The 23,866-nt window shown below is 42.2% G+C and overlaps 2 protein-coding genes across 3 annotated transcripts in view; one reads left to right on the top strand and one right to left on the bottom strand.

The window, feature by feature from the left end:
- CPVL (carboxypeptidase, vitellogenic-like) overlaps positions 1 to 7,311 on the bottom strand; it is a 172,007-nt gene extending 164,696 nt beyond the window's left edge. The window contains exon 1 of one of the 2 annotated variants that reach the window (XM_011972228.1): positions 6,995 to 7,311. The gene's annotated coding sequence lies outside the window, so the exon portion shown is untranslated. The remainder of the gene's footprint in view (positions 1 to 6,994) is intronic. The other variant, XM_011972227.1, reaches the window with a different exon arrangement.
- Positions 7,259 to 23,866, top strand: part of CHN2 (chimerin 2) — a 392,195-nt gene continuing 375,587 nt past the window's right edge. The window contains exon 1 of the mRNA XM_011972229.1: positions 7,259 to 7,377. Coding sequence (XP_011827619.1) covers positions 7,323 to 7,377 — 55 coding nt within the window. The 5' untranslated portion in view covers positions 7,259 to 7,322. The remainder of the gene's footprint in view (positions 7,378 to 23,866) is intronic.

The raw sequence follows: 23,866 nt of genomic DNA, 5'->3' as shown, positions 1-23,866 counted from the left end.
TAAATTCTGGGGATTAGATGGACTATATAATTCCCAAAATTCCTCTCAGCTTGGAATGTCTAAGATTCTAAAAATGCAGCCAAGGAGATCAGGCTAAAACTGCTTCAGGCTTTGAGTCACAGCGATGATTCACGCAGGCTACCGTAATGAAAGAACTTCCACATCTGCTCTGGGTGCCCTGAACCTACACATTTCTGTCAGTGTTCGTAAGACAACCTAAAAAACCTAAGAAAGGCTGTTTTTTTTGGGGGGGGGGCTACAAAACTGATTAAATTACATCTTTTTTGAGCACGGATTTTTAAAAAATCCTGTCAACAAAATTCTAAATCAGTGGCTTCCAGCAAATTTTTTCTGAAACAAAAGTCTCAGATTTTGCAGACACCAATGTTCACACACATGTGTACACAAGAACGGTGGAAAGAGTCATGGCTTCACATGGATTGTGCAGTCTGCCAGCTCAGAAAGCTCCTGGTTCCCAACGGCACAGGCAGTTCATTCTCCTGCCAGGCAAGTTAATTCCACCAACACGCCAATAGTTAGAAGGGGAGAAAACAAAACAAAACAAATTATGTCCACTTGACTTGCTGATTGCTAATAATATTCTTCATCAAGTAACCCAGGCAGGAACATTTCTCGTTTTCAGAATTAGCTATGGCTGCCATTTCCCCTTGTGTCAAATATAAGGAGATATTTCCTAGGGTCTGCATATGACTCAGAATGGCTTCATCTTTATTTCACATTCTACATTTCTTATTGCTGGACTTAGGAGCATATGAGCTTTTCCCTAGCCAGGCCTTTCCCTGCAACCTACCTACCCTCCCTCAGCACTAAACAATCACATTTCTTGATCCATTCAAACATGCAGGCCTCGGCTGGGCACGGTGGCTCATGCCTGTAATCCCAGCACTTTAGGAGGCCGAGGCAGGAGGATTATTTGAGCCTAGGAGTTTAAGACCAGCCTATGCAATGTGGCAAGACCTCGTCTCAAATCAAACAAATAAACATACAGGCTTCTACCCACACTCTTCTATACAAACAGTTTTCTCTCCTTTAACAGATCTCAACTCTTTAGAGATTTTCTAGCCATACAGTAAAGGGTGAGAAACTTTGCTAAAACTTGTGGAGTAAAGATGAAAAGGGGAGAGCATCTACCTTCAAGGAGCCCTCATTCTAGCAAAGAGAGACATGCATGAAAACCAGTAAACCCTAAATATTGTCATAAAGCATGAGGAATGCAGTTCTGTGCCCCATTACAAATAAACACTGCACTTAGTAAAGTCCTCACTGGAGGATGACCCCATTTACAACGCAAATCCTATTACTCACTATACAACTTGCTACTTCTAACTTTGGGAAAAAAGCATTGAGGAAGCAGCGTCATTCTTACGGCTTCCAGAGTCCACTGGGGCTAATCTTGCTCTAGGCTCCACATTCTATCGCACCTTCTCTCCAAAGACTCGCCGGGGAAGGAAAATAAGAAAAAAGCAAAAAGTGACCTTAGACAGGCACAACTGTGGGACAATGAGGGAAGGCAGAAGATTGATGGGGTAAAACAAACACACAAGTGAAAACAGAGCTTTTCTCCATTTTACCCTTAAATCAGCCAGGGATTGAAGGTATGATCTTAAGGAGAATGAATGAAGTGATTGTTGAACTCAGGGAAGTAGGAAGGTTGCATGACCTTTGTACCAGCTTTAGGGGCCGGCATTTCTGAGAGGGGTTGGCCCTTCCTGTAGAGTTCAAGAAGTTGGGTGGAAACAAGGCACGATCAGAGGGCAGACACCCCACCAATTGTGCAATAACCAATTGTGCAATGTGCTTTGAGCTTCCTTGCTGATCATCTTCCCAAAACAGAGGGGCCACAGTAAGGAGCCTACATGTGCAAACGCCTAATACAGTGCCTAGCATACAGTCAGTAGCATATAGGAAGGCAATACAGTCCAGTGGGAATAGCATGACAGATTTAAAATATGCCCTCAGACTGAGAGTGGTGGCTGATGCCTGTAATCCCAACAATTTGAGATGCCGAGGTGGGCAGACCACGAGGTCAGGAGTTGCAGACCAGCCTGGCCAACATAGTGAAACCGTGTCTCTACTAAAAATACAAAACTTAGCTGGGCATGGTGGCACATGCCTGTAGTCCCAGTTATTCGGGAAGGTGAGGCAAGAGAATCACTCGAACCCAGGAGGCAGAGTTGTAGTGAGCCGAGATCGCCCCACTGCACTCCAGCCTGGGTGACAGGGCAAGACTCCATTTCAAAAAATAAAAATAAAAAATAAAAAAACAAAGTATGCCTTCACAGCTTCAAATGTGGTTTCTGCCACTTAAAAACTCTGTACCTTGGCCGGGCATTGTGGCTCATGCCTGTAATCCCAGCATTTTGGGAGGCCGAGACGGGTGAATCATGAGGTCAGGAGATGGAGGCCATCCTGACCAACATGGTAAAACCCCGTCTCTACTAAACACACAAAAATTAGCCAGGCATGGTGGTATGCGACCGTAGTACCAGCTACTGAGTACCAGCTACTCAGGAGGTTGAGGCAGGAGAATCGCTCGAACCCAGGAGGCAGAGGTTGCAGTGAGCCGAGATTGCGCCACTGCACTCCAGCCTGGACAACAGAGTGAGGCTCCGTCTCAAAAAAAAAAAAAAGGGGGGGAGCTGTTGCCTTGTGAAAAGATAGACAAGTTCATTAAATTACCTGGCTTCTGATCTGGAAGTGGGTTACCTGGAAAAAGCATTGTACGCTCTAAAAGTCCTATATTAAAAAAATTATTTAACTTTCTCTTTTTCTTTCCTCTGCCTCACCTTACCCCCTGCACTTCCTTCACTTTACTAGTGTGGATATGGTCTCCTAGTTAGAGACTGTGGTCAATTATTAAGGAGAACTACAGCTACAATAACACTGTAGATAAACAGCCATTAAAATACTAACAGATCATTGAACACCTGTATTTATTTTTGTTCCAAGAACTCCATATATTCAGATTTTCTTCAAGATCTTGTCCTTCTTTTTTCTTCTTCCGTACATTCCCATTCAACCACCCTTTGAGTATTAATCACTAGTCCAAATGTTTGTTCAGTCCTGACACTGCTATTGGGCGTTTCAGGACTGTTATCACCACTGTCAACTGTCACCTCCACAAGGATAACCAATCAGTCCTTCAAACCCACTGACTCTATAACAGGACATCATCATTCTCCTCAAACTTCCTCCTTCTATGACTTGCAGATGCTTTTTTTTTTTGAGACAGAGTCTTGCTCTGTTGCCCAGGCTGGAGTACAGTGGCGCAATCTCGGCTCACTGGAGCCTCTGCTCCTGGGTTCCAGTGATTCTCCTGCCTCAGCCTCCTGAGTATCTGGGATTACAGGCATGCACCACCACGCCTGGCTAATTTTTGTATTTTTAGTAGACACAGGGTTTCACCATGTTGGCTAGGCTGGTCTCGAACTCCTGACCTCAGGTGATCCGACTGCCTCGGCCTCCCAAAGTGCTGGGATTACAAGCGTGAGCCACCACACCCAGCAACTTCCAGATTCTTAATGATGCTCCCTTATTATTGCAGACGACTGAGTTCTGAAACCAGAAGTCCTCAAGTCAAATCTGTCACCAAGTGCTATTCTACTTCCTTTTTTCTCTGTTCTATCCACAGTTAAACCCTTACTTGCCCTGAGACATTTACAAAGCTTCCTAACACATCTCTCAGACTTGCAGTCCTTTTCCCTCCAACTTAGCCTAACGCTGATACTGCAATGAGCTTTCTAAAACACAAGGCACTCCCTTCCTCCCATGCCTTCAATGGCTCCCACCTGCAACCAGGATAAAGTATAAACTTCCTACGATGAAATGTAATGTCCTCTACCGTACAACTCCAACGTAACTTTTCAAACCAAAGTTACATGATCCCTTCACAAACTCTAAGCCTGTGCTCTGCCAAATCAAAACTCTCCTCTATTCAATGCCAGTTGATTAATCAATTGAAATCAATACCCTGGCTTCTAATCAATAATAGAGTACAGGTAGATTCTAGATTGCAAAATTTTTTTGACTTTTCTGAAAGTTTAAACCTTTTCATAATCAAACACTGGGAAAAACATTAGTTAAATGAATAAATAAACGAGAAAATGAATCAGTTGGGAGCTGGGTTACATTGTCTCCCAAGAATCATACAGTACAAAAAGATATGTCAAGCAGTCTTTCTGAAAGGGGTAATGGGACACACAGTCTCAAAAAGGAAAGGAGGAAGGGCTTAACCTCAGGGTTCTAAGTAAATATTTTGACCTGTAGACAACTCTAAGCAATTTAAAGACAACCAATAACTAGAATCAGACTAGAGATAAAAAGTTAGGAGATAAGTTGCGACTGTATTGGAAAGATAAGCCACAAAGAATTTGCTTTTTCAGGCTCCAAGATGTAAGGACACAATCCTTCCCCCTCTTTCACCACCACCACCCTGTCCTGCACTCCAGGGTCTGACTTAAAGCAATGAAAGCATGTGATTTCATGTTCAAGGTTATACCTATAATATCTCTGAAGGCAGAGAAATCTCAATACCCTGGTTTCAGTTCAGACACGCTGTAATAGCTGTCTTGTAAACTGTCTATTAAGGCTTACATCTTTGAGCTTGCAAATATAGTATAAAAGTTCAAACTCCATTACTGTTTTTACCAGGAAAGTACAGTTCTTAGCTTTTGGCCAGCTTACCTCTCTCCCAAGTCAATATAGACGTTAATGAGTCATTGTTCTAGAGGTATCTTTCTAATTCTGAGAAGCTTGCCTACTTCTTTTAAATGTTCTTAGTTCAGTCAAAGAAAATCCCACACTATAAAGCCGTTGGAAATGTTAAACTAAAACAATCATGTTTGCTCTTTAGTGAACCATACTTCCTATTAAGAAGGGGTCACTGGCCAGGCACAGTGGCTCATGCCTGTAATCCCAGCACTTTGGAACCTGAGGTGGGAGGATCACTTGAGGTCGGGAGTTTGAGATCAGCCTGGACAACATGGCAAAACCCCATCTCCACCAAAGATACAAAACTTAGCCGGGCACGGTGGTGTACACCTGTAATTCTGGCTACTCAGGAGGCTGAGGCACCAGAATCGCTTGAACCCGGGAGATGGAGGTTGCAGTGAGCCCGAGATGGTGCCACTGCACTCCAGCTTGGGTGACAAAATGAGACTCTTATCTCAAAAAAAGGAAGAATGGGTCATTACCTATTTACCTTGAGTATTTGGGTGATAATAAACAGATATCTGATGATACCTGAGGCAACAACTGAGTTCCTCCCCTCTCATTGCCTTAGTTCTGTGCATCCCGGGGTAGTATTCAACACTCAATGTTTCCTCTGACAAACTAGATGCTCCCCAAAACAAAAACAAACTCATTTTTTAAAATTGTTATATCACTTGCTTCTTGTTTTTATTTTTTGTGGGGGGTGAACTGGTAGACCCAGCGGACTTTCTTAACATACTCTTCTAAGTCATTCAAACTGTCAGTTAAAACCCACCTATTTCTCAGGTTAGTAGAATCCCACTATAAAGTGATTTATAAACTGGATTTATATAAACTGGGGGACCAACTGCCCCTCCCAAACAACTCCTATAAAAGATTAATAAAACAACACCGTGTTAAGAACACTGACACTACATTATAAAGGGTTTCCCCTGTACTTAGATAGCATGAGGTACACATCTAGAATGCCCAATTAGTCAAAGGGTCTTGACAACCATGCAGACTTTCAGATGCCAACTAAGTCAGTGCAGTGTACTTTTCCAAAGTGCTCCAATTCTCCTTTTGGACAACTTTCTTAAACGTTATTTATCAAACTAATAAAATGTATTCTCGGTGGACTTTTATTTCTGCTTACATCTTTGTTCTTACTCATCCCAAATCAAAGAAAGGAAAAAAAAAAAAAAAGGAGTTGAACATTTAAGCGGGGAAGGGAAAGGCAAGTACTGAGAGGCTCCTTTTTCATTTACTGAAGCCAAAACTGAGGCTGTGGAAGATAAGTAACGTCCCTGATGTCATCCAAGTAGTGAATACTAGAATCAGGAATTGCACAGAATTGTCCAGCTCCAAAACCCAAGCACCTTTCTTGGGACCCACTGGGGTTGCAGAGAAGGTGGGGGGCTCAAAGGTGACTGCACACGGGTCATGCGTTGCCACAGTCATTATATGGCCAGAGTTTTAAACATTATTTTGTTCTGTCTTCACCATAGACTTCATCATCAATCATAACTGATGAGGAAAATTACACTTAGCTGAAAAGCCAAGTCCCGCGCTAGGGAGGCATTTTCTATATGTTATTTCTATTTCCAATAGAACAAGTATTTAAAAAGAAAAACTTATTATCTCCATCTTTCAGATGGCAAGACTGAGGTTTAGTAGGCTTAAATAATTTGCCCAAGGTCACTAGCTAGGGCCGGCGCTGGGTTTTATTTCCATCCATATTTCAAAGTCCTTTTGCTTCTGTATCATTAAGCTGATCTACACGTCGCAGGGAGCTGCTTCCACCTGTCTCCTGTGCCCTTGGTTTCTCCTAATCCTACATTCCAAGAATAAAAGTCTTCCTATGTGTTTTCCTTCCTAGGCTGAAGCCAAGTTTCCCTGCTTTGGGCACGTTCAAATAGAAGGCATTTTCCGCCTCTCCTGCTTCTGAGCACCTACGAAATCAACACATCCCCAAAAGACGCGTTGAGGTAGTAAGAGAAAGTGTCCTGCACTCGCCACCCTCCAGCGCTAAGAGCGGTAGAGGACCCCACAGCTTCGCACTTCCCCAGAGGAGCTCCTGCAGTAGGAGGCGCCTTCTAGCCTGGAAGAACGCTGGGTGCGACAGTTATGCCAGGAACTTTCAAGAGTATTCCTTTGGCTGGGCGCACGCAGTGCATCGCCAATGCTCCAACTTGAAAACTTTGACTCGGCCACAACCACCCCATTCCAGTCTCACCCATGCGGCGCTTTGTCCCCTGTTGGTGCTGAGGGCTTTTGAGATCACCTGTCCCGCGCTCCCTACGTCCGAGGGACCGAGGCGAGGACCTGTCCCGTTGAGCCGGCACGACCCACGCGGGGCAGGCAGCACTTACGCGGCGCAGTCGGTGCTCCTCCCAGAGCCGCGGTACGCAAGGACCCCAGCCGGTTGTGCTTGCAGCGCTTCCCAAGTCAGGCAGAAGTGAGGCAGCCCCACCCAGTCATGAGGACCCTGCAGAACTCCAGCCTTTAAGCGCTCCTTTAGGCTCACATGACCCAGACCTAGAGGGCAAAAGGTACGTCGTGTCCCCACCTCCTGGTCCCAGAAACCTGTCCGCACCAAGTCAGCGCTTCCCATGCTGGGTGGAAACTTAAAAATCAATAAAGATCGTCGGCTGCGGTGCAATTCAGGTTGGTTTGTCCCTTTGTTTTATTCTGATTTTGTCTCCCACTTTTTAAAATCTGCTATCTTAGAATTTCAACCCTGTATTTTGAAATTATTTCTGCACTGTAGGACTTACTTGCAAGCCCAGGATTTACATTTGGAAAGCGAGTCATGTTTGATTCCCACTGTTTAAAAAGGCAACACACATTCACTGATGGTCTGCATTCCAGCTGCACTAGCAGTAAGCGCGCACCAAGTGCCACTGTCCTGCCAAGCACTCTCCTGAATCACTGCGCTGGAGTCTCAGAGCCACCTGATGTGTTCTGTATCATTATACCCATTTTGCAAGTGGGGAACACAAACTAAGTGAGGTTAAGTAACCCATCCAGGGTCACATTGCTTTTAAGTGAGTTGAGTGCGTATTATTAACCATCACCAGGTGCTGGGCATTGAGCCAGACAGTACGGGAGCAAGAACTAAAAAAGGCAAGGCGGTTGCAATGGCAAGTAGATAACACAAAATAAAGGAAGGTCATCATTATCAGCAACAGCAGCATCAACTGCCAGACAAGTGGGAGAGGCCATGGGGAATCCTATGCACTGTCCCCGGCCAACCTCCATCTCCTCACAGCTAGCTGCAGGAGTGAGCCCAGGGAAACCCGCAGCGGAGCAGCCTAGCCAACCTGACAGTCAGGGGAAAAAATTGTTTTACGCCACTTTCAGTTTCGCATAGTTTGTTATGCAACTAAGGCTAACTAAAGCACTAGTTTTATGAGCTGGAACAAACTAATGTCACTGAATATCTTTTTTCCTAAGTACCTACTTTATTGGGTTGCTGTGAGGACTAACTGAAAAAACGATGCGTAAATCACCCCGCACAGAGTATGTGCTCAGTGACTGCAGTCATTCTTTGCTATCATACCTTCTATTTGGAAGTACTTCCTACCCACCTACCTCTTTACGGAGAAAAATCGGTTTGTGGCAAAATAATTTTTTAAGGCCAAAATCAGCCCACCTTTAATATTTGCAGGACCCAGGGCAAAAGTACAAACAGAGATTTGTATGCCAGATATCTAAATATTTAAAAGTTATACACGAAGTTAACAAATGATTAAGTACAATAAGTTCTACCTTCCTACCTAGACAAATATGCCTTGGGAATTGACATGAAAGGCCAGATTGAAACTGTGGATGATCTGCCCTTAAATATGATGATGCAGGGAGAAGTGGTTTCTAGTTCCTGGTCTGCAGCCACCTCCTCTCTTCCCACAGGGCTCTAGTCCATTGGTGGAAGCTCAGTCCAGCTTCCCAGAAGCAGCTGTCCCCAGCCACCTCTTGGGCTCAAGAGTATGAACACCAGAGTCAGCAATGTTCGCCCATGGGAGTACAGACATTAGCAGACAACACCGCTGCTGGTGTGCAGACCCTTGAAGGAGGCTCAGTGCCATTTGGGGAGGGAATTTGGAATTTGCCTTCTTAAGTGTGGGCCCTGGACAAGGGCTCCTTGGGTCTAAGTATAAGGACAACTACTGGCCAAACAATACCTATGCCCACATGGAACCACTTAAGAATTAAACTGAATTTTACAGTAAACACAGGATGAGTCATACTGTAGCATATTTATTCAAAAACAGGGTGTCCCAAAAGTCTTCCTGCAGTTTTAATAACCTCAAGGCTATAAATGCTGCAACTTATAAGAACACTGTTTGAAAGTTAATTTAACACTATTTATCTCTGTGAAGAGTGTTGAATAACACATTTTAATTTTCATTTTTGTTTCAGTTCCCCTGAGTGAAATATGGCATACATTAACCAGAAAAGAAAATTACAATTACATTTATTAAAATAATTAAAAAGAAGTAAATGTTCAAATGAGTTTTGTAAGCCTGTAACATTTCAACTTAAGAAGTTATTAAAGCTTAAAACTGCACTAACCTTTTTGGGGTACCCTGTATTTGGATTTGTCGTGTGTCAGGCAGGTTCTGTGCTAGACACTTGATTAAAAAGAAAAAACAAGGAAAAAGATAGTCTTCTTTAAGGAACTTGAAGTTTAGTTGTGGGGAGGGGATGAAGGGGACACAGAGATTGATCCCATCATACAATGTAAGTGCTGTAACTGGGGCTGATAAAGTGTATGGGAGGAACAGAGGACAGGGACCAAATGACTCTGCTCGAAGAGCCAGGGGAATCCTGTCAGAGGAGGTGACTTGAAGCTGGACATTAAAAAATGAATAGCCACTGAGGGAAAAGGTGGCAGCACAGGCAATGAGCAGGCCACCTGCACTCAGGTTGATGCTGTGCTCTTGGACAGATGGACTGTGCGACACCAGGTGTGTTCAGGGTGGGTCGGGGGTTAACTAATACTGAGGTTAGAAAATTAGACTGGAGCCAGCTTGGAAAGGGCGTGAATGCTGAGCTCTGGAGACTGGTGTTGTTCAAAATTAGTAGATTGGGAAATCTGTTTCTCTTTTTTTTTTTTTTTTTTGAGATGCAGTCTTACTGTGTCGCCCCGGCTGGAGTGCAATGTCGCAATCTCAGCTAACTGCAACCTCCACCTCCCGGGTTAAAGTGATTCCCCTGCCTCGGCCTCCCGAGTAAGCTGGGACTATAAGCACCCGCCACCACGGCCAGCTAATTTTTTGTATTTGTAGTAGACACGGGGGTTTCACCATATTGGCCAGGCTGGTCTCAAACTCCTGACCGCAAGTTATCCACCTGCTTTGGCCTCCCAAAGTGCTGGGATTACAGGTGTAAGCCACCGTGCCCAGCCTGGAAATCCATTTTCTTAAAGAAAGAGAATAAAATAGAACAAAACAGTACAGAACAGAATAGAACAGGAGTATGTGTTTTCCAGGGAGGTTGTGACTGAGTGGCTATAAACAGTAGAAATTTATTGTCTCATAGTTCTGGAGGCTACAAGTCTGAAATTAAAGTGCCAGCAGGGCCGGGTTCCCTCTGAAACCTGGAGGGGAAGGATCCTTCCTCGCCTCTTCTAGGTTCTGGTAGCCCCAGGTGTTCCTTGGCTTGTGGCAGCATCAATCCACCCTCTGCTTCAGCCTTCCGCGGCTTTCTCTCTGTGTCTTTTCACAGTGTCTTCCCTCCATGTGTCTGTCTCTGTGTCCTAATTTCACCTACTTACGAGGACACCAATGACATTGGATTAGGGCCCGCTCTAATGACCTCATTTTAGCCTGATTACTTCTACGAAGACTCATTTTCAAAATAAGGCCACTTCACTGCTGCAAGAGATATTTTTAACCCTTTTCTTGTACTGAGAATAATCAAAGGTGGGCCAACAAATCGGTTTGCAAAGAGATTTGTTAAGCCTTCTTCTCTGATTGGCTTTCTTGAAAACAAAGATTTAAAACTGTCAGGTCGATCACAAGCCCTTGTGTTCTCTACACTTGCATATTCTAGCGAGGTTTGGGATTGTTAAGCCCTAGTGGTTCAGAGCATGGGTCAGACCCAGTTCGAATCTAGAACCTTGCACCAATGACCATAAGCAAGTTACTTAATCTCAGTTTTCTCATCTGTACATGATAAAAACACTATTAGCTATCTGCAGTGTTATTAAGAGGAAGAAATGAGATAGGAATACATATAAAGTGCTTGTCATATATAGAGGCTCAATAAATGGCAGCTATAACAATAATAATGGTGATCATGACAATCAAGATTCTAGGCTGTGACTGCAGTTCTTTCCAACTGTCTATCCAAGACAACTAAATTGTATCTGGACACCACACAAAAGGATGCCTCTCACTGACCTATAGCCGGAGCTTTGCTGTGCTCCTTAAATTCCAGTTAAGAAGACACAGAGAACAGATCATTTACACATTTTGATCAGGTAAATACATCCAATTGTCTAAGTGTGTAGGTTTGATTTTACATTTGCAGCTGCTGCCACCAAGACAAATGTGGAGCTGGAATGGAAACAAGGGGAACTGATTAACCTTGTAGGCAATCATGCCCCTCTCGGAAGTGTCTAGGTCTCTCCCTGCACTTGTCAAGGCTTCTATAGCCATCGTTCCTTTACAGTGTTGTTACTGATCTTCAGTGGGCCGCCTCGCAGCGTGGAAACACAGCTCAGAGGCACAGCAAAAAGAGAAATGTCACAGCCCCCATGCGCCACAATTAATTGTTCAATAAACACTTTTCTTAAGGAAAGAAGCCAGATGTGTCACACCCACACACTTGCAAAACAACACTGTGCTATTAAAAAAGGGAGGGGTGTGTGGTGGATCCAGCTGAAGAAAGTCTACAGCTGTTCTGCACCTTAGCTATAAGCACTGAAGGCTTCATTAAGTGAGAAGTAGGCCCAGGTGGCGGTAACCAAACTATAAGACACAGGCACATGCCCTGATCAACTTATTGAAGTGCTTCAGTCTTCTTGTACTTGGTAAGGAAGGGGCACCTCCTAAGACTAGCCACAGGCTACAGACTCCAGGGAAGTTGTGGATAATTACATGGTAATTATTTCTAATAAGTGCTTCCACTCTCAGCATGATTATCCTTCCCTGGGTTGCTTGCCTCCTTATGCCTGGTTTATGTAGGGAAACAATGTCCAAATTAATCTACGTCTTTTGTAAGTGAGCCTATACCCCTTTGACGATCCAGATGGTTTAGCGCCCTTTAGCAACAGGTGTTAAGGCTTTCTTACAAAAGGCATATTTTCAGTTTCCCTTCGGCTATGGAAAAAGCCAGGCAAATAAACTTTGGTGGTTTAAGGATAAACTATGGGATTAATATAGACATGGCCACTAAGGACAGCTGAGCAAGCCCTGTGTAAAACCAAGAGAAATAATCACAGCGAACCTTTGGAAGGATTTTGTGGTTTGCCCAACAGTTTTCATATATATAATCTCTTAATTTTCACATCAGCCCTGCGAGGTATATTTTGATATTATGATGCACCTGCCAATGTGCTCGGGATAGTATCTGATTAAGGGCATGGCCCTAGGAGTAGAAAGGAGGGGATCTGAATCCCAGCTCAACCACTCATTAGCTGTGTGACCTTTGCTGTGTTAATTAACCTCTCCAAGTCTTAGCCTTCTCATGTATGGGAAGAAAACATCACCAACCCTACAAGGCTGATCTGAGGATTTGATGAAATTGTATGTGTAGTCATCAACACAATGTCTAGCCCATAGCAAGCAGATCATTCATTGGCTGAAGGAAAGACATTTGCAAATGACAAACAGAGTGTAAAGAAACGTCCTTGGGTGAAGCAGTATTTGGAGTCTCTTCTTTTTCTCTTGTTTAGGTTTTATTTTATTTTCTTCTAATGGAAATAGTGGTTAGTGCAGGTGCTCTCCTCACTCATATTGTGCCTATGAAGACTTGCATGATCCAAAGTGGGTTATCTAGAAAAGTGATTCTACAGCCTCTGAAGGGTTTTCCAGAACATCAAGAACTAGATTACATCACCAAATAAAGGAATACAAGTAAAATGGGCAAAAGGTATTTTTTTCGTAGGAATGCTCAAGCAATTGCATAAAACCTTATGTTGCTTTTAATACATGGCAGCTCAGGCTAGACTGCTCAGAACTTCTTGCTGGGTTAGCTGCTATGGGTTTAAAGGATTCCCCCTTGATTCTGAGACAGCTACACCTAGGAGCACCAAGCAGTGAGAAAGAGAAAAGGCGCTAGAAGGCCAGTCCCCAGGTCTCTTTGTTCTCTATTCTCAGTTCCTGGCTAAATCTTTCTTGCTTTCCTCATCTGAAAATGGAAGTCATAACAACTCACCCACTCTGTCCACCCTTACTGAGCCAAGGAGTCTGAATGCACTAGCTAAATGATACAGTGCCTGTCTTATGCCACAGGTAACATCATGATCACTAATGTGATATAAATTGCCTGGGCTTAGTTTGTTCCCATCCACCCCACCCAGAGATCTATCGGCAAAAAGAAAAAAGGAATTATCCCTTCTCCTTCTCAGAAGAAAAGTGACCTGACACTGAGTTGTTAAATTCTGGGCTCCTTTGCTCTGAGACGGTTGGAAGAGTTAATGCCATTTTTTCTCTTTCGGTGCACGGCATTGTTAGTTTCTCTCAGTAAATTTTGACAAGAAACAGGCAAACAAAACAAAATACACTTGATCCTTGTTATTCATGGATTCCATATTTGCAAATTCTCCTCCATGGTCCGGATAACAAGGACCTCAGAATTCCTTGTCCAAATGTCCACAAGCTGGCTTCCAGAGCCTCCTTGGAGTCATCCTCCATCTGAGGGATGGCCAAAGGCCATGCTTACAGAGCTGGGGTGTGCAGGGAAGGATGTCCAGGAGAAGGGCAGGCGTAGAGGTAGTGCTCTACATCACCATGTTCCAGCACAGAACTTCAGGAAGTCTCAGAATTATAAACTCAAATTGATTTTCTAGGTTGCTATCAAGGTATACTTTTCAAGGTAAGAGGGTATATTTCATTTAACAGTTTGTTCCCTGGTTTATAAGTGTTACATAACTAGACATATGGTACGTGGGCCTCCATGTGTACTCTTGCCCCAACCCTCCAAAGAAAGAGGCAGGCTTGGAAAGAAATAAACATCTGTTGATTTAAACTACAGTTGACCCTTGAACGCATGTGTTTCAACTACACAAGTCCACTTATACAAGGATTTTTTTCCAGAAAAGTGCCACTGAGTGTGTCCACCTTCTCTCCCACCTCCTCTACCTCTTCTGGTTTTGCCACCCCTGAGACATCAGGACCAACCCCTCTTCTTCCTTCTTCTCCTCCTCAGCCTATTCAATGTGAAGACAATGAGGATGAAGACCTTTATGGTGATCTACTTCCACTTAATGAATAGCAAATACATTTTCTCTCCCTTATAATTTTCTTTTCTTTTAAACGGAGTCTCACTCACTTTGTCACCCAGGCTGGAATACAGTGGTATAATCTCGGCTCACTGCAACCTCCGCCTCCCAGGTTCAAGTGATTCTCGTGCCTCAGCCTCCCAAGTGGCTGGGATTACAGGTGTGTGCCACCACACCCAGCTAATTTTTGTATTTTTAGTAGAGATGGGGTTTCACCATGTTGGCCAGGCTGGTCTCGAACTCCTGGCCTCAAGTGATCTACCTGCCTTGGCCTCTCAAAGTGCTGAGATTACAGGCATGAGCCACCGCACCTGGCCTCCCTTATGATTTTCTTAATAACATTTTCTTTTCTCCAGCTTACTTTCTTGTAAGAATATAGTATATAATATGTCTAACATACAAAATATATTAACTGTTATGTTATCATAAGGTTTCCAATCAACAGTAGGCTATTAGTAGTTAAGTTTTGGAGAAGTCAAAAGTTATATGTGGATTTTTGACTACAGAGGGGGCTGACAGCCCTAACCTCTGCATTTCTCAAGAGTCAACTGAACTAATATCTAGGACCTGTTTGTCACCATGTCACAGCCTCGTTTATTCTGACAGTTGCCCCTGGGGAGGAGGGTGGTAGGGTTCCCATTGCAGAATCTGTGGAATGGGATGCCAGCAGACAGAGGAGGGGCTCCAGCTAGCAGCTCTGAGTAAGTGAAGGAACAATAAGGGCAACAGCGGTGTAAATGCTGGAGATCAGGCCCCTCTCCGTTTGTATGCAGTGAATCAGCCTCTAGCATGTCTGTATGATCTAAATGGGAGGGGCTTCCCCATCCCTTCTCTTTGCCTCCCTACACCTATAGATTTTGAATGTTCCTGCCAAACTCAGCAAGTATGAGCTCAAACTGGATTCTTTTTCAAAAACATAAAAATAAATGACATTTATTATACTCTAGATGTCATGAAACAGTTCACACCTGATCGATATTTAAAGAAGTATTGTTATTAGACTGGCACAGTGGCTCATGCTTGTAATCCCAGCACTTTGGGAGGCCAAGGCAGGCGGATCACTTGAGGTCAGGAGTTTGAGACCAGCTTGGCCAACATGGTGAAACTTCATCTCTACTAAAAATTAAAAAAATTAGCCAGGTGTGGTGGCACACACCTGTGGTCCCAGCTACTTGGGAGGCTAAGGCAGGAGAAGCCCTAGAACCCAGGAGGCAGAGGTTGCAGTGAACCAAGATTGCACCACTGCATTCCAGCCTGGGCGACAGAGTGAGACTCCGTGTATTAGTCCGTTTTCATGCTGCTGAGAAAGACATAATCGAGACTGGGCAATTTACAAAAGAAAGATGTTTAATTGTACTTACAGTTCCATGTGGCAGGGGAAGGCTCACAATCATGGTGGAAGGCAAGGAGGAGCAAGTCACATCTTACATGGATGGCGGCAGGCAAAGAGAGGGGTGGTTGTGCAGGGAAACTCCCCTTTTTAAAACCATCAGATGCCCCCATGATTCGATTAACTCCCACCAGGTCCCTCCCACAACACATGGGAATTCAAGATGAGATTTGGGTGGGGACACAGCCAAACCATATCACTCCATCTCAAAAAAATAAATAAATAAAAACGAAATAAAGAAGTATTATTATTATGTAAACTTGGGTTGCACCATTTCAGGGAAAACAAATACATTTTAACAACCTAAGTTAAAAAACCATTATCAAAAATAAATAAATAAATAGAACTCTTTCCAATGCTAAGAGGAAAGACAAGGCTGAGAGAAGAGAAAGGAATTAAAAGATATTAAATCCTTACTACCAGCCAAAGCCATGCTAAGTATATCACACATGATGTCATTCAGACCTCACTGTAACCCTAGAAGGTAGACATTATATTCTCCATTTTCTAATGGATGTAACAGAAGAATAGAGATGTTCAAACATTTGTCCCAGATCAAAGAGCTACTGAGTGTCAGAACTGGAATTCAAACATAGGTCTCTCTGACACCAAAACTGCCATTCTTCTCACGTCTTTGTCTAGCCACCTGCACTACGATCCGAAGCTTGGAATACAAGCTTTGGATTCTTCCAATCATCGCCCCGCTTCCCTGTTTTTAAATCCTGTCCTTTAGCAAGGTCAACTGTGGACAGTCCTCCCTCATCGGGAGCCAGGAGGGTAGGCTGGCTGGAGGAGTCCTGTTGACAAATCTTATCCTTGTGATGGATTTTTTTTTCTAGGCCTCAAGACACCTGAAGAGGCGAGGACATTTCTCAATGCCCTCTGTCCTTCAGACCACATCGGAGTGTCATGTCAGGGTCTGCGAGCTGGGAAACAGGCCCTGAGCCGATAGATATAGAGACGGCCACGTGCTCTTGCACAGCCTAGCCAGCTGTGCCCCTTGGGCTGTTAGTGAGAAAACTTACTTTTACATTTAATCTTGGTTTTCTCCCCTTAAATCAAAAGAGTGCTGAGGGATAAACAAGCGAAGCATGGTGAGAGAGGGAGGAGTTAACGTGTGCAAGGTGAACCCTCGGACAGAGGCAACTGGAAAACCATGTATTTACTTTTGAGTTTTTTGACATTCAGATCTATCTTCCCTTCCCCCACTGGACTCGTCTGGTTTTTGCCTGTGTTTAGAAGTTCTTCTGTGGCCTGTCACCTTCCTTGCAAATCTGTTGCAAAGTAATTACATCTCAGTATTGGGATCTGTGTTTCAAAAATGTCAAAACAAATTTCAATGATTAAATGCCACAGATTAAGCTTGTTACTTCTCTAAAATTGATAGGAAGGACACGTTTTAATTAGAAATTATAAATCTGAGGCACTGTACCATCAAGCTACCTCCAAAACCCAAAAACTCCATAAAGCTCTAGCTCTGAGGAAAAAAAAAGTTAAATTCAATCTAAAGATGGCGATCTTGTGAAATAACCAGCCATATGTCATCTCATTTTATTGAGGCTGAAATTTTGCCCTGAGGCATCTGAAGGAACTCAGCTAAGGCATCCCCAATAAAGGTCATCTGTGAGGGAAACTTTGTGGGGTTTTTTTCCTCTTTAGATATCTATAAACGCTAATTAAATATGCATTATTGGTGTAATTTTGACCAAGGAGCTTTATGTTAGTATGAAAGCGACTATGTATTACTCTCCAGCACAGCTTACATAAGCATTATGCTAAATTATCAGATTTTTAGCTTCTGCATAGCTAAAGACAAAGTCCAAGAAGTCATAATTCTTTATCAAAACTGACAGTTGGTTTATGCACCTGCCGATTTATCTAGCGAACTCTGCCTTGCATTCTCAACATGAAAATCCTGTGCCTGCCAGTAGGTGATACGTCTAATTTTAACACAAGAAAAGACATCTAGCAAACATCAAAACAAAAGCTACCCTTCGAGCTCAATTTTCTTTTTCACACATTGGTCCACCCTACCCCTACTTGATGTCAGCAGGAAGTAATCTCATCTGTGGAAAGGAAGCCAGCCTCCTAACTGCAGCGACAAATTGTAGGGAAATGAAAAGGCTTGATGATTGCTGAATTTTATCCCTCTTTATTTCCAAAAGAATAATGAAGAGCTGTCTTTTCTCCCACTTAACATCCTAATCACCCACATCAGCAGTTTACACTGCAGCTACCCACACCTCTGAGTGGGGAGGAAAAAAAGAATGAGATGTGACCCCCTCCCCCACCCTGCTACACCCATTGGAACCTGTCAGTATTGCATCTTTAATCAACCTCAAAATTGCAATCCTCCTCCACTCAATGCCCAGCCCCTGCTGGTTTAGGGCACTACATAGCTTGTGGTAAACTGCTATCCATTATTCGTCTATATTTAGAACTTCTCTAGAGAAATGGCATTATCTCAGTCACTAAGCTGAAAACTGTTTAAAGTTAGCTTTGCACAGTGGCTTATTCACAGTCTCTTTCATGGGCCCTTCATTCACCTTGCTTTAAAATGTTCAGACTGATGCACAACTACAGAAATCCAAAGCATGAAAAGATCACCCTATGGAAAATTGACTGATTTGCATTTTGCTAATGTTGGAATAGGTCAAATGTTATTTCTCTCCTCTCCATAATGTTTCATTGGAGATAAATCCTATTCCCCTTCACTCAATGACCTGAACAAGATCTGGTGATAGAAAACATATTTTCAATAATACTAAACTCATTTTTCTGCCAGAACAAATTAGTCAGTAGCCATCTCATATGTCACAGAGGTTTTCAAGAGGCACTTAGGAGGATGCTAAAAAAAATTCCTTCTATGTAGATTATTAGAAATGTCATGTGCTAATGTAAAAATGCTCTGGCAATCCTTTCGTTTTACTCTTCCTTATGAAAATACTGTTTCTCGTTTGTGATTCCACTCCTAAAGAGATGTTTTTTGAAAATGCTTCCAAAGAGGAACAGAAGGAAGTGTTATCAGTTAGCCCAGAAAAGGCAAGATGGCAGGGAGGTAATCAAATAAAGGACGAAAAGACACAGTAAGCTCATCACCCCTCCAAATTCCCATCTCCACTGAAAACTGGTTAAGAAGAGGGGAGCGGGCTGTATTGGTAGGAAGGTTTCTTTAGAGTTGAATATATTAAGAAGAGCATGAATTCCTGAATGAATGAATGTCTACAACCAAGGACTGTCTTCCTTCAGTGTTCCTTGCCATTTGAAGGAAAAGCAGTTTATAGCACACACACATATTTTCTTAGGACCTCAGTTTCCACCATTCTATAATAGAGCAAACAATTGCTACTTTTTATTGCTGTAGAGCAGATTAAATAAGATGATGTGACTAAAACATGTAACATGATGTCTGATCCATAACCAAAGAAGACTAGAGGAACGTGTAATGAAAGCTATGATGTGTGTGGGTAAGAGTGGGGATAGCTGAATCTTGAAAATTCAGGCAGAATGGCTCACTTTATTTTATTGTGTAGCCTAGTCTTTATGTGATAATATTGCTATTTAAGTTTACCAGAGAGGAAAATATTTCCTTCAACATCCTCTACAAGATCTGTTTTCACATGTGTAGAGCTGACTGTAGGCCTGAGTAGGTGAATTATGCATTTCACCCAACTTTCTTTTATAATTTGAGTCATTAGACATGGCCGTAGAGTTAACAGTTTAATATAAAAGTGTTCCTGGAGACTTTGCTTGTTCTTTTTGGACTCTAATCAAACATGAAAGAGATTAGGAGTAGCAGTATTTGTGATTTCACCCTATTTTAAGTATTTACAGATGCTTAACTCTTAGAGAGATACTTCTGACATTCCAACACATTTCAACTCTGTATAAACATTCCTTTGGGGGCTTTTATTTTGTTCTGATAGTAAAAATTACTAGAGGAATGTAACTGAAAACTGATTTCCAAATAAGATACCCTGCGGCAATCGAAATATCCTATGTAGTTATTATCCACTGTAAAGTACACTTTCCCTCAGGGAATCTGCTATCAGAGAAAATTAAAACCTAGACACCCATTTTAAAGCCCATTAAGCCATTAGGTGGCTCTTCAGTGTTTTCCTGATGGGCTACACAGCACAAGGAGCCCTCCCAGAGCCAGTGAGAAAGCATTCTGCAGACTCCTGTAAGCAGATTTCTTTATCTGGGAGTCACAGAAGTTTAGACCTGAGATGCACCTTGAAAATTATTCAACTTCTTCCATTTGCAGAAGAGGAAACTGAGCACAGAAGAGGTCACATGGTTTTCCAATATCCACAGCTGGTTAGAAGCAGAATAAGGGTTGAAACCTAAATTCCTGCAGCATTCTGGCATCACAGAGCCTTCATGGTCTTAAAGGTTGGATGAATTATTCTATAGCAGAATAATTTTTTGGATGGTGGTATTGGAAAACTATCTGCCTTGGAAGTTGCTCCAGATGGAATAAAAACCTATTATTTTTAAAAAGTAAAGCATTTAAAATGTGTATTATTATGTAACATGTATGTGTTACCATTGTAGTTCTCCTATGTGGAGTGATGAAATGGGGCGGCTAATTGGAGAAATCCTCTTCCCACACAAGTCTTATGCTTCTCTCCTTCCCTACTTTGCACAGAGGACATTTTGCTCAAATGTCACCTTCTCAGTGAGATCTACCCTGACCCCCTATTTAACATACCTCAAGCACACATCCTGGGATTACTGATCCCTTTTACTCTGTCCTATCTCTTCTTCAAAGCACCTATCACCTGCTGACTTACTATGTAGTACACTCATTCTTATGCTAGAAAATAAGCCATGAAAACAGGAAATTATGAAATTATTGTGATTTGCGTTAACTAGTGTAATGCAAGTGCCTAGAACAGTGCCTGATGTAAAATAATTCTTAAGTATTTGTGGAAGGAATTAATTAATTGTCCCCAAATGGCATCCTTTGTGTGCCCACGGGTGCACATCATTTTCTGGTTGGTGGTCATCTTCTGACTAGATGTGCCCTGTTCATCAGCACACAGTGCTGTGGAGAGCCAAGCTTCATTATTACCTTGCCTCACTAAAAGTTAAACATTGTGGCCTGGCTCTCTGATAAAGAAAGCTCACTTTCCTAAGATCAACATGGATTCCTGGCCCTCATAATATTTCTACATGTTTAAATCTTACTCAGTTTGCTACTTTCTATATTCACTTGATCTAAAATATGTACTGGCCACCCATAGTGTGTGAAGTTGGTGCCAGACATTCATGTTGACAGACATGAGCAGTACATTCTGGAACCTATCAGACTAATGTCTCATAAAACTTCTCTGATTCCCTGATGTTCTCCCATCAATTTTCCTGTTCCTCTATGTGGCACATAATGTTACTGGTTTATCTATGTCATTCCCCCTCCTGTTTGGTATCTCCATTTAGTTTGAGCAATAATGTACCCAGGAGTTGAGTGATGTCTGACCCTAGTCAGTCAGGGCAACCCCTTTTCCCTTTGCCACTGATTGGTCTACAAGTGGGTGTGTAATCCAGTCCTGGTCAGTGAAATATAATGAGAAGTCTAATGGAGGGCTTGGGATAGATTTTTCTCCCTGTCAGAAGGTAGGGGAAGTACCACAATCTTCAGCCCTAACCCCAGCACCTTGATTCCTAATTTGGATGGTGTGTTGTGAAAATGTGATGATGCCTGGTTCTGTGGTTGCCATCTTGCGACCATGAGGAAAAACCACATATGCCCTGAGGCGGACAGGAAGGGCTAAAGGAGCCCGGGCTCTTAATGACGTTGATCTAACAAACCCACCCTGAGACCAGTCTACCTTTTGATTTATTTATCGCATTCAAATGATAATATCTATTAATCATTGACACTAGGTTGATAGTCTTTTCCATTTCTTGATTAACGTGAAAAGCTATAGATTAGTTTTTTTTTAATAAATATCTGTCAGCCCTGAGATAATAATATTAAGAACAAGCATCATTTCCTTGAGTCTTTCCTCTATGATTTTTTCCTGCTTTTTTAAACTTTAATTTCTCACCCTTCTTTTCAACTCTATAAACTTATTTTCTGTATAATACCTAGAAGCTACTTGACTTCTTACCAGATATTATATTAAACCCCTTCTTTCTACCTTATCTATAGTGAGCAAGATAGAGGAAGGTGCTCAAGGTTAGGGGAAAAACTGAAATGTTTTCAACATTAGCCTTGACTGGACTCATGTCTTAGCACATGAGGGTTTGTGCAGGAAAACTGAAGCAAAGGAAGGAGAGCATGGTTACTCTCTTTCCAGTCCACTTTGAACCCCATTACCAAGTGAATCTTCCTAAAACATTCCCTATAGCACATCTTTCTCCTGGTCAGAAAAACCTTAGGTCAGAAACCTAAGGATTTCACTGAGCCTGCCAGATGAGATTTCAACAATTTTCTTAGCATTCAGCAACTTTCACAATCTACACCCAACTTCCCTTTCTAGCTGGACCGCCTCTACTTATCTGGAACCCCACATTTTTGCCAGTTGGGTCTGTCTATTCACCTTTAACTTTTCATACCCATTCATGCTCCTGGTCCTGGTTATAGTGGTCCTGGACCTGGAATGATCCCTAATCGAATTCCATTTATTCTCTAAGCCTCTGCTATTCAGTAGGTAACCACAATGGGTAGACTGGCCTTTTCACTGAGTTTTTAATTTAAATCCATTTGAATTTAAAAACAGATATTTGAAAATTAAAAACTTTTGCTTTGTGAAAGACCCTGTTAAGAAGATGAAAAAGACGAGCCACCAACTGGAAGAAAATATTTGCAAATCATATGTAAAAGATTCATCTATAGAATATATAAAGAGTTCTCTAAAGTCAACAGTGAGGAAACAATCTAATTTTAAAATGGGCCAAAGAGTTGAACAGACATTTCACTAAAGAAGATAGACAGTTGGCAAATAAGCACATGAAAGATACTCAGCATTACTAGCCATCAGGGAAATGTAAGTTAAAATCACCAAGACAGATCACTTATAGCCCTATTAAAATAGCTAAAATAAAAAATACTAATACCAGACACTGGCATGGATGCAGGGAAGCTGGATCTCTCAGACATCGCTGGTGGCAATGTTAAACAGCATAGCCACTCTGGGTATCTGGCAGTTTCTTAAAAAGTTAAACACGCATTTACTATACAACTGAACAACAGTACCTCTGGGCATTTATCCTAGGCAGGTAAAAACTTATGTTCACACAAAAACTGTTCACAAATGTATGTGTAATAGCCAAAAACTGGAAATGACCCAAATGCTCTTCAAAAGGTGAATGGTTGAACACACAACCATATAGTAGAATACTATTCAGCAATAAAAAGAAACAAACTACTGATACATGAAACAGCTAGGGTGGATCTTAAGAACATTATGATGGCCGGGCGCGGTTGCTCATGCCTGTAATCCCAGCACTTTGGGAGGCCAAGGCGGGCAGATCACCTGAGGTCGGGAGTTCGAGACCAGTCTGACCAACATGGAGAAACCCCGTCTCTACTAAAAATACAAAATTAGCTGGGCGTGGTGGCGCATGCCTGTAATCCCAGCTACTTGGGAGGCTGAGGCAGGAGAATCGCTTGAACCCGGAAGGCGGAGGTTGCAGTGAGCCGAGATCGTGCCATTGCACTCCAGCCTGGGCAACAAGAGTGAAACTCCATATCAAAAAAAAAAAAAGAACATTATGACAAGTGACAAAAGCCAGTCTCAAAGGATTACACATTGTATGATCTCATTTACATAACATTCTTAAAATGGCAAAGTTACAGAAAAAACAGATAAATTAAATGGCTGCCAAAGGTTAGGGAAGGGGAGGGAGAGCCTAACTATAACAGAGCAGCACTAGGAGATCATTTGTGTGATGGAACAGTCCTTCTGTGTTGGTTGTGATTGCGCTTAAACAATTCTGTACATGCAATAAAACGTTATAGAAATATACACAGAGACAGATAAAACATTTGAATGCATATGAATAACAGTGAAATATGCATGAGGTGTAGTTAACTCTCAATCAATATCCTTGTTTAGATAATGAACTATAGTTATGCAAAATGTTACCATGGGGTGATGGGTTCATGGGATCTGTTTATACTACTTTTACTCCTTATGAGTCTGTAATTATTTCAAAATTAAAAATTAAAAAAAGACACTCGATTCTATTATGGGAAAATGTTTAAGCATGTTTGATATATGAATCTATTTCTGCATTGTAAATTTTATTAAATCTAAGATGTGCTATAAGTGTAAAGTATATACTGGATTTTGAAGACTTAGTAT

The sequence above is a fragment of the Mandrillus leucophaeus genome, unplaced genomic scaffold (genome assembly GCF_000951045.1).
Source record: "Mandrillus leucophaeus isolate KB7577 unplaced genomic scaffold, Mleu.le_1.0 Scaffold128, whole genome shotgun sequence".
In the NCBI taxonomy this organism is placed as follows: Eukaryota; Metazoa; Chordata; class Mammalia; order Primates; family Cercopithecidae; genus Mandrillus; species Mandrillus leucophaeus.
The sequence above is the reverse complement of the archived record's forward strand: the minus strand, read 5'-3'. Positions and strand labels throughout refer to the sequence as shown.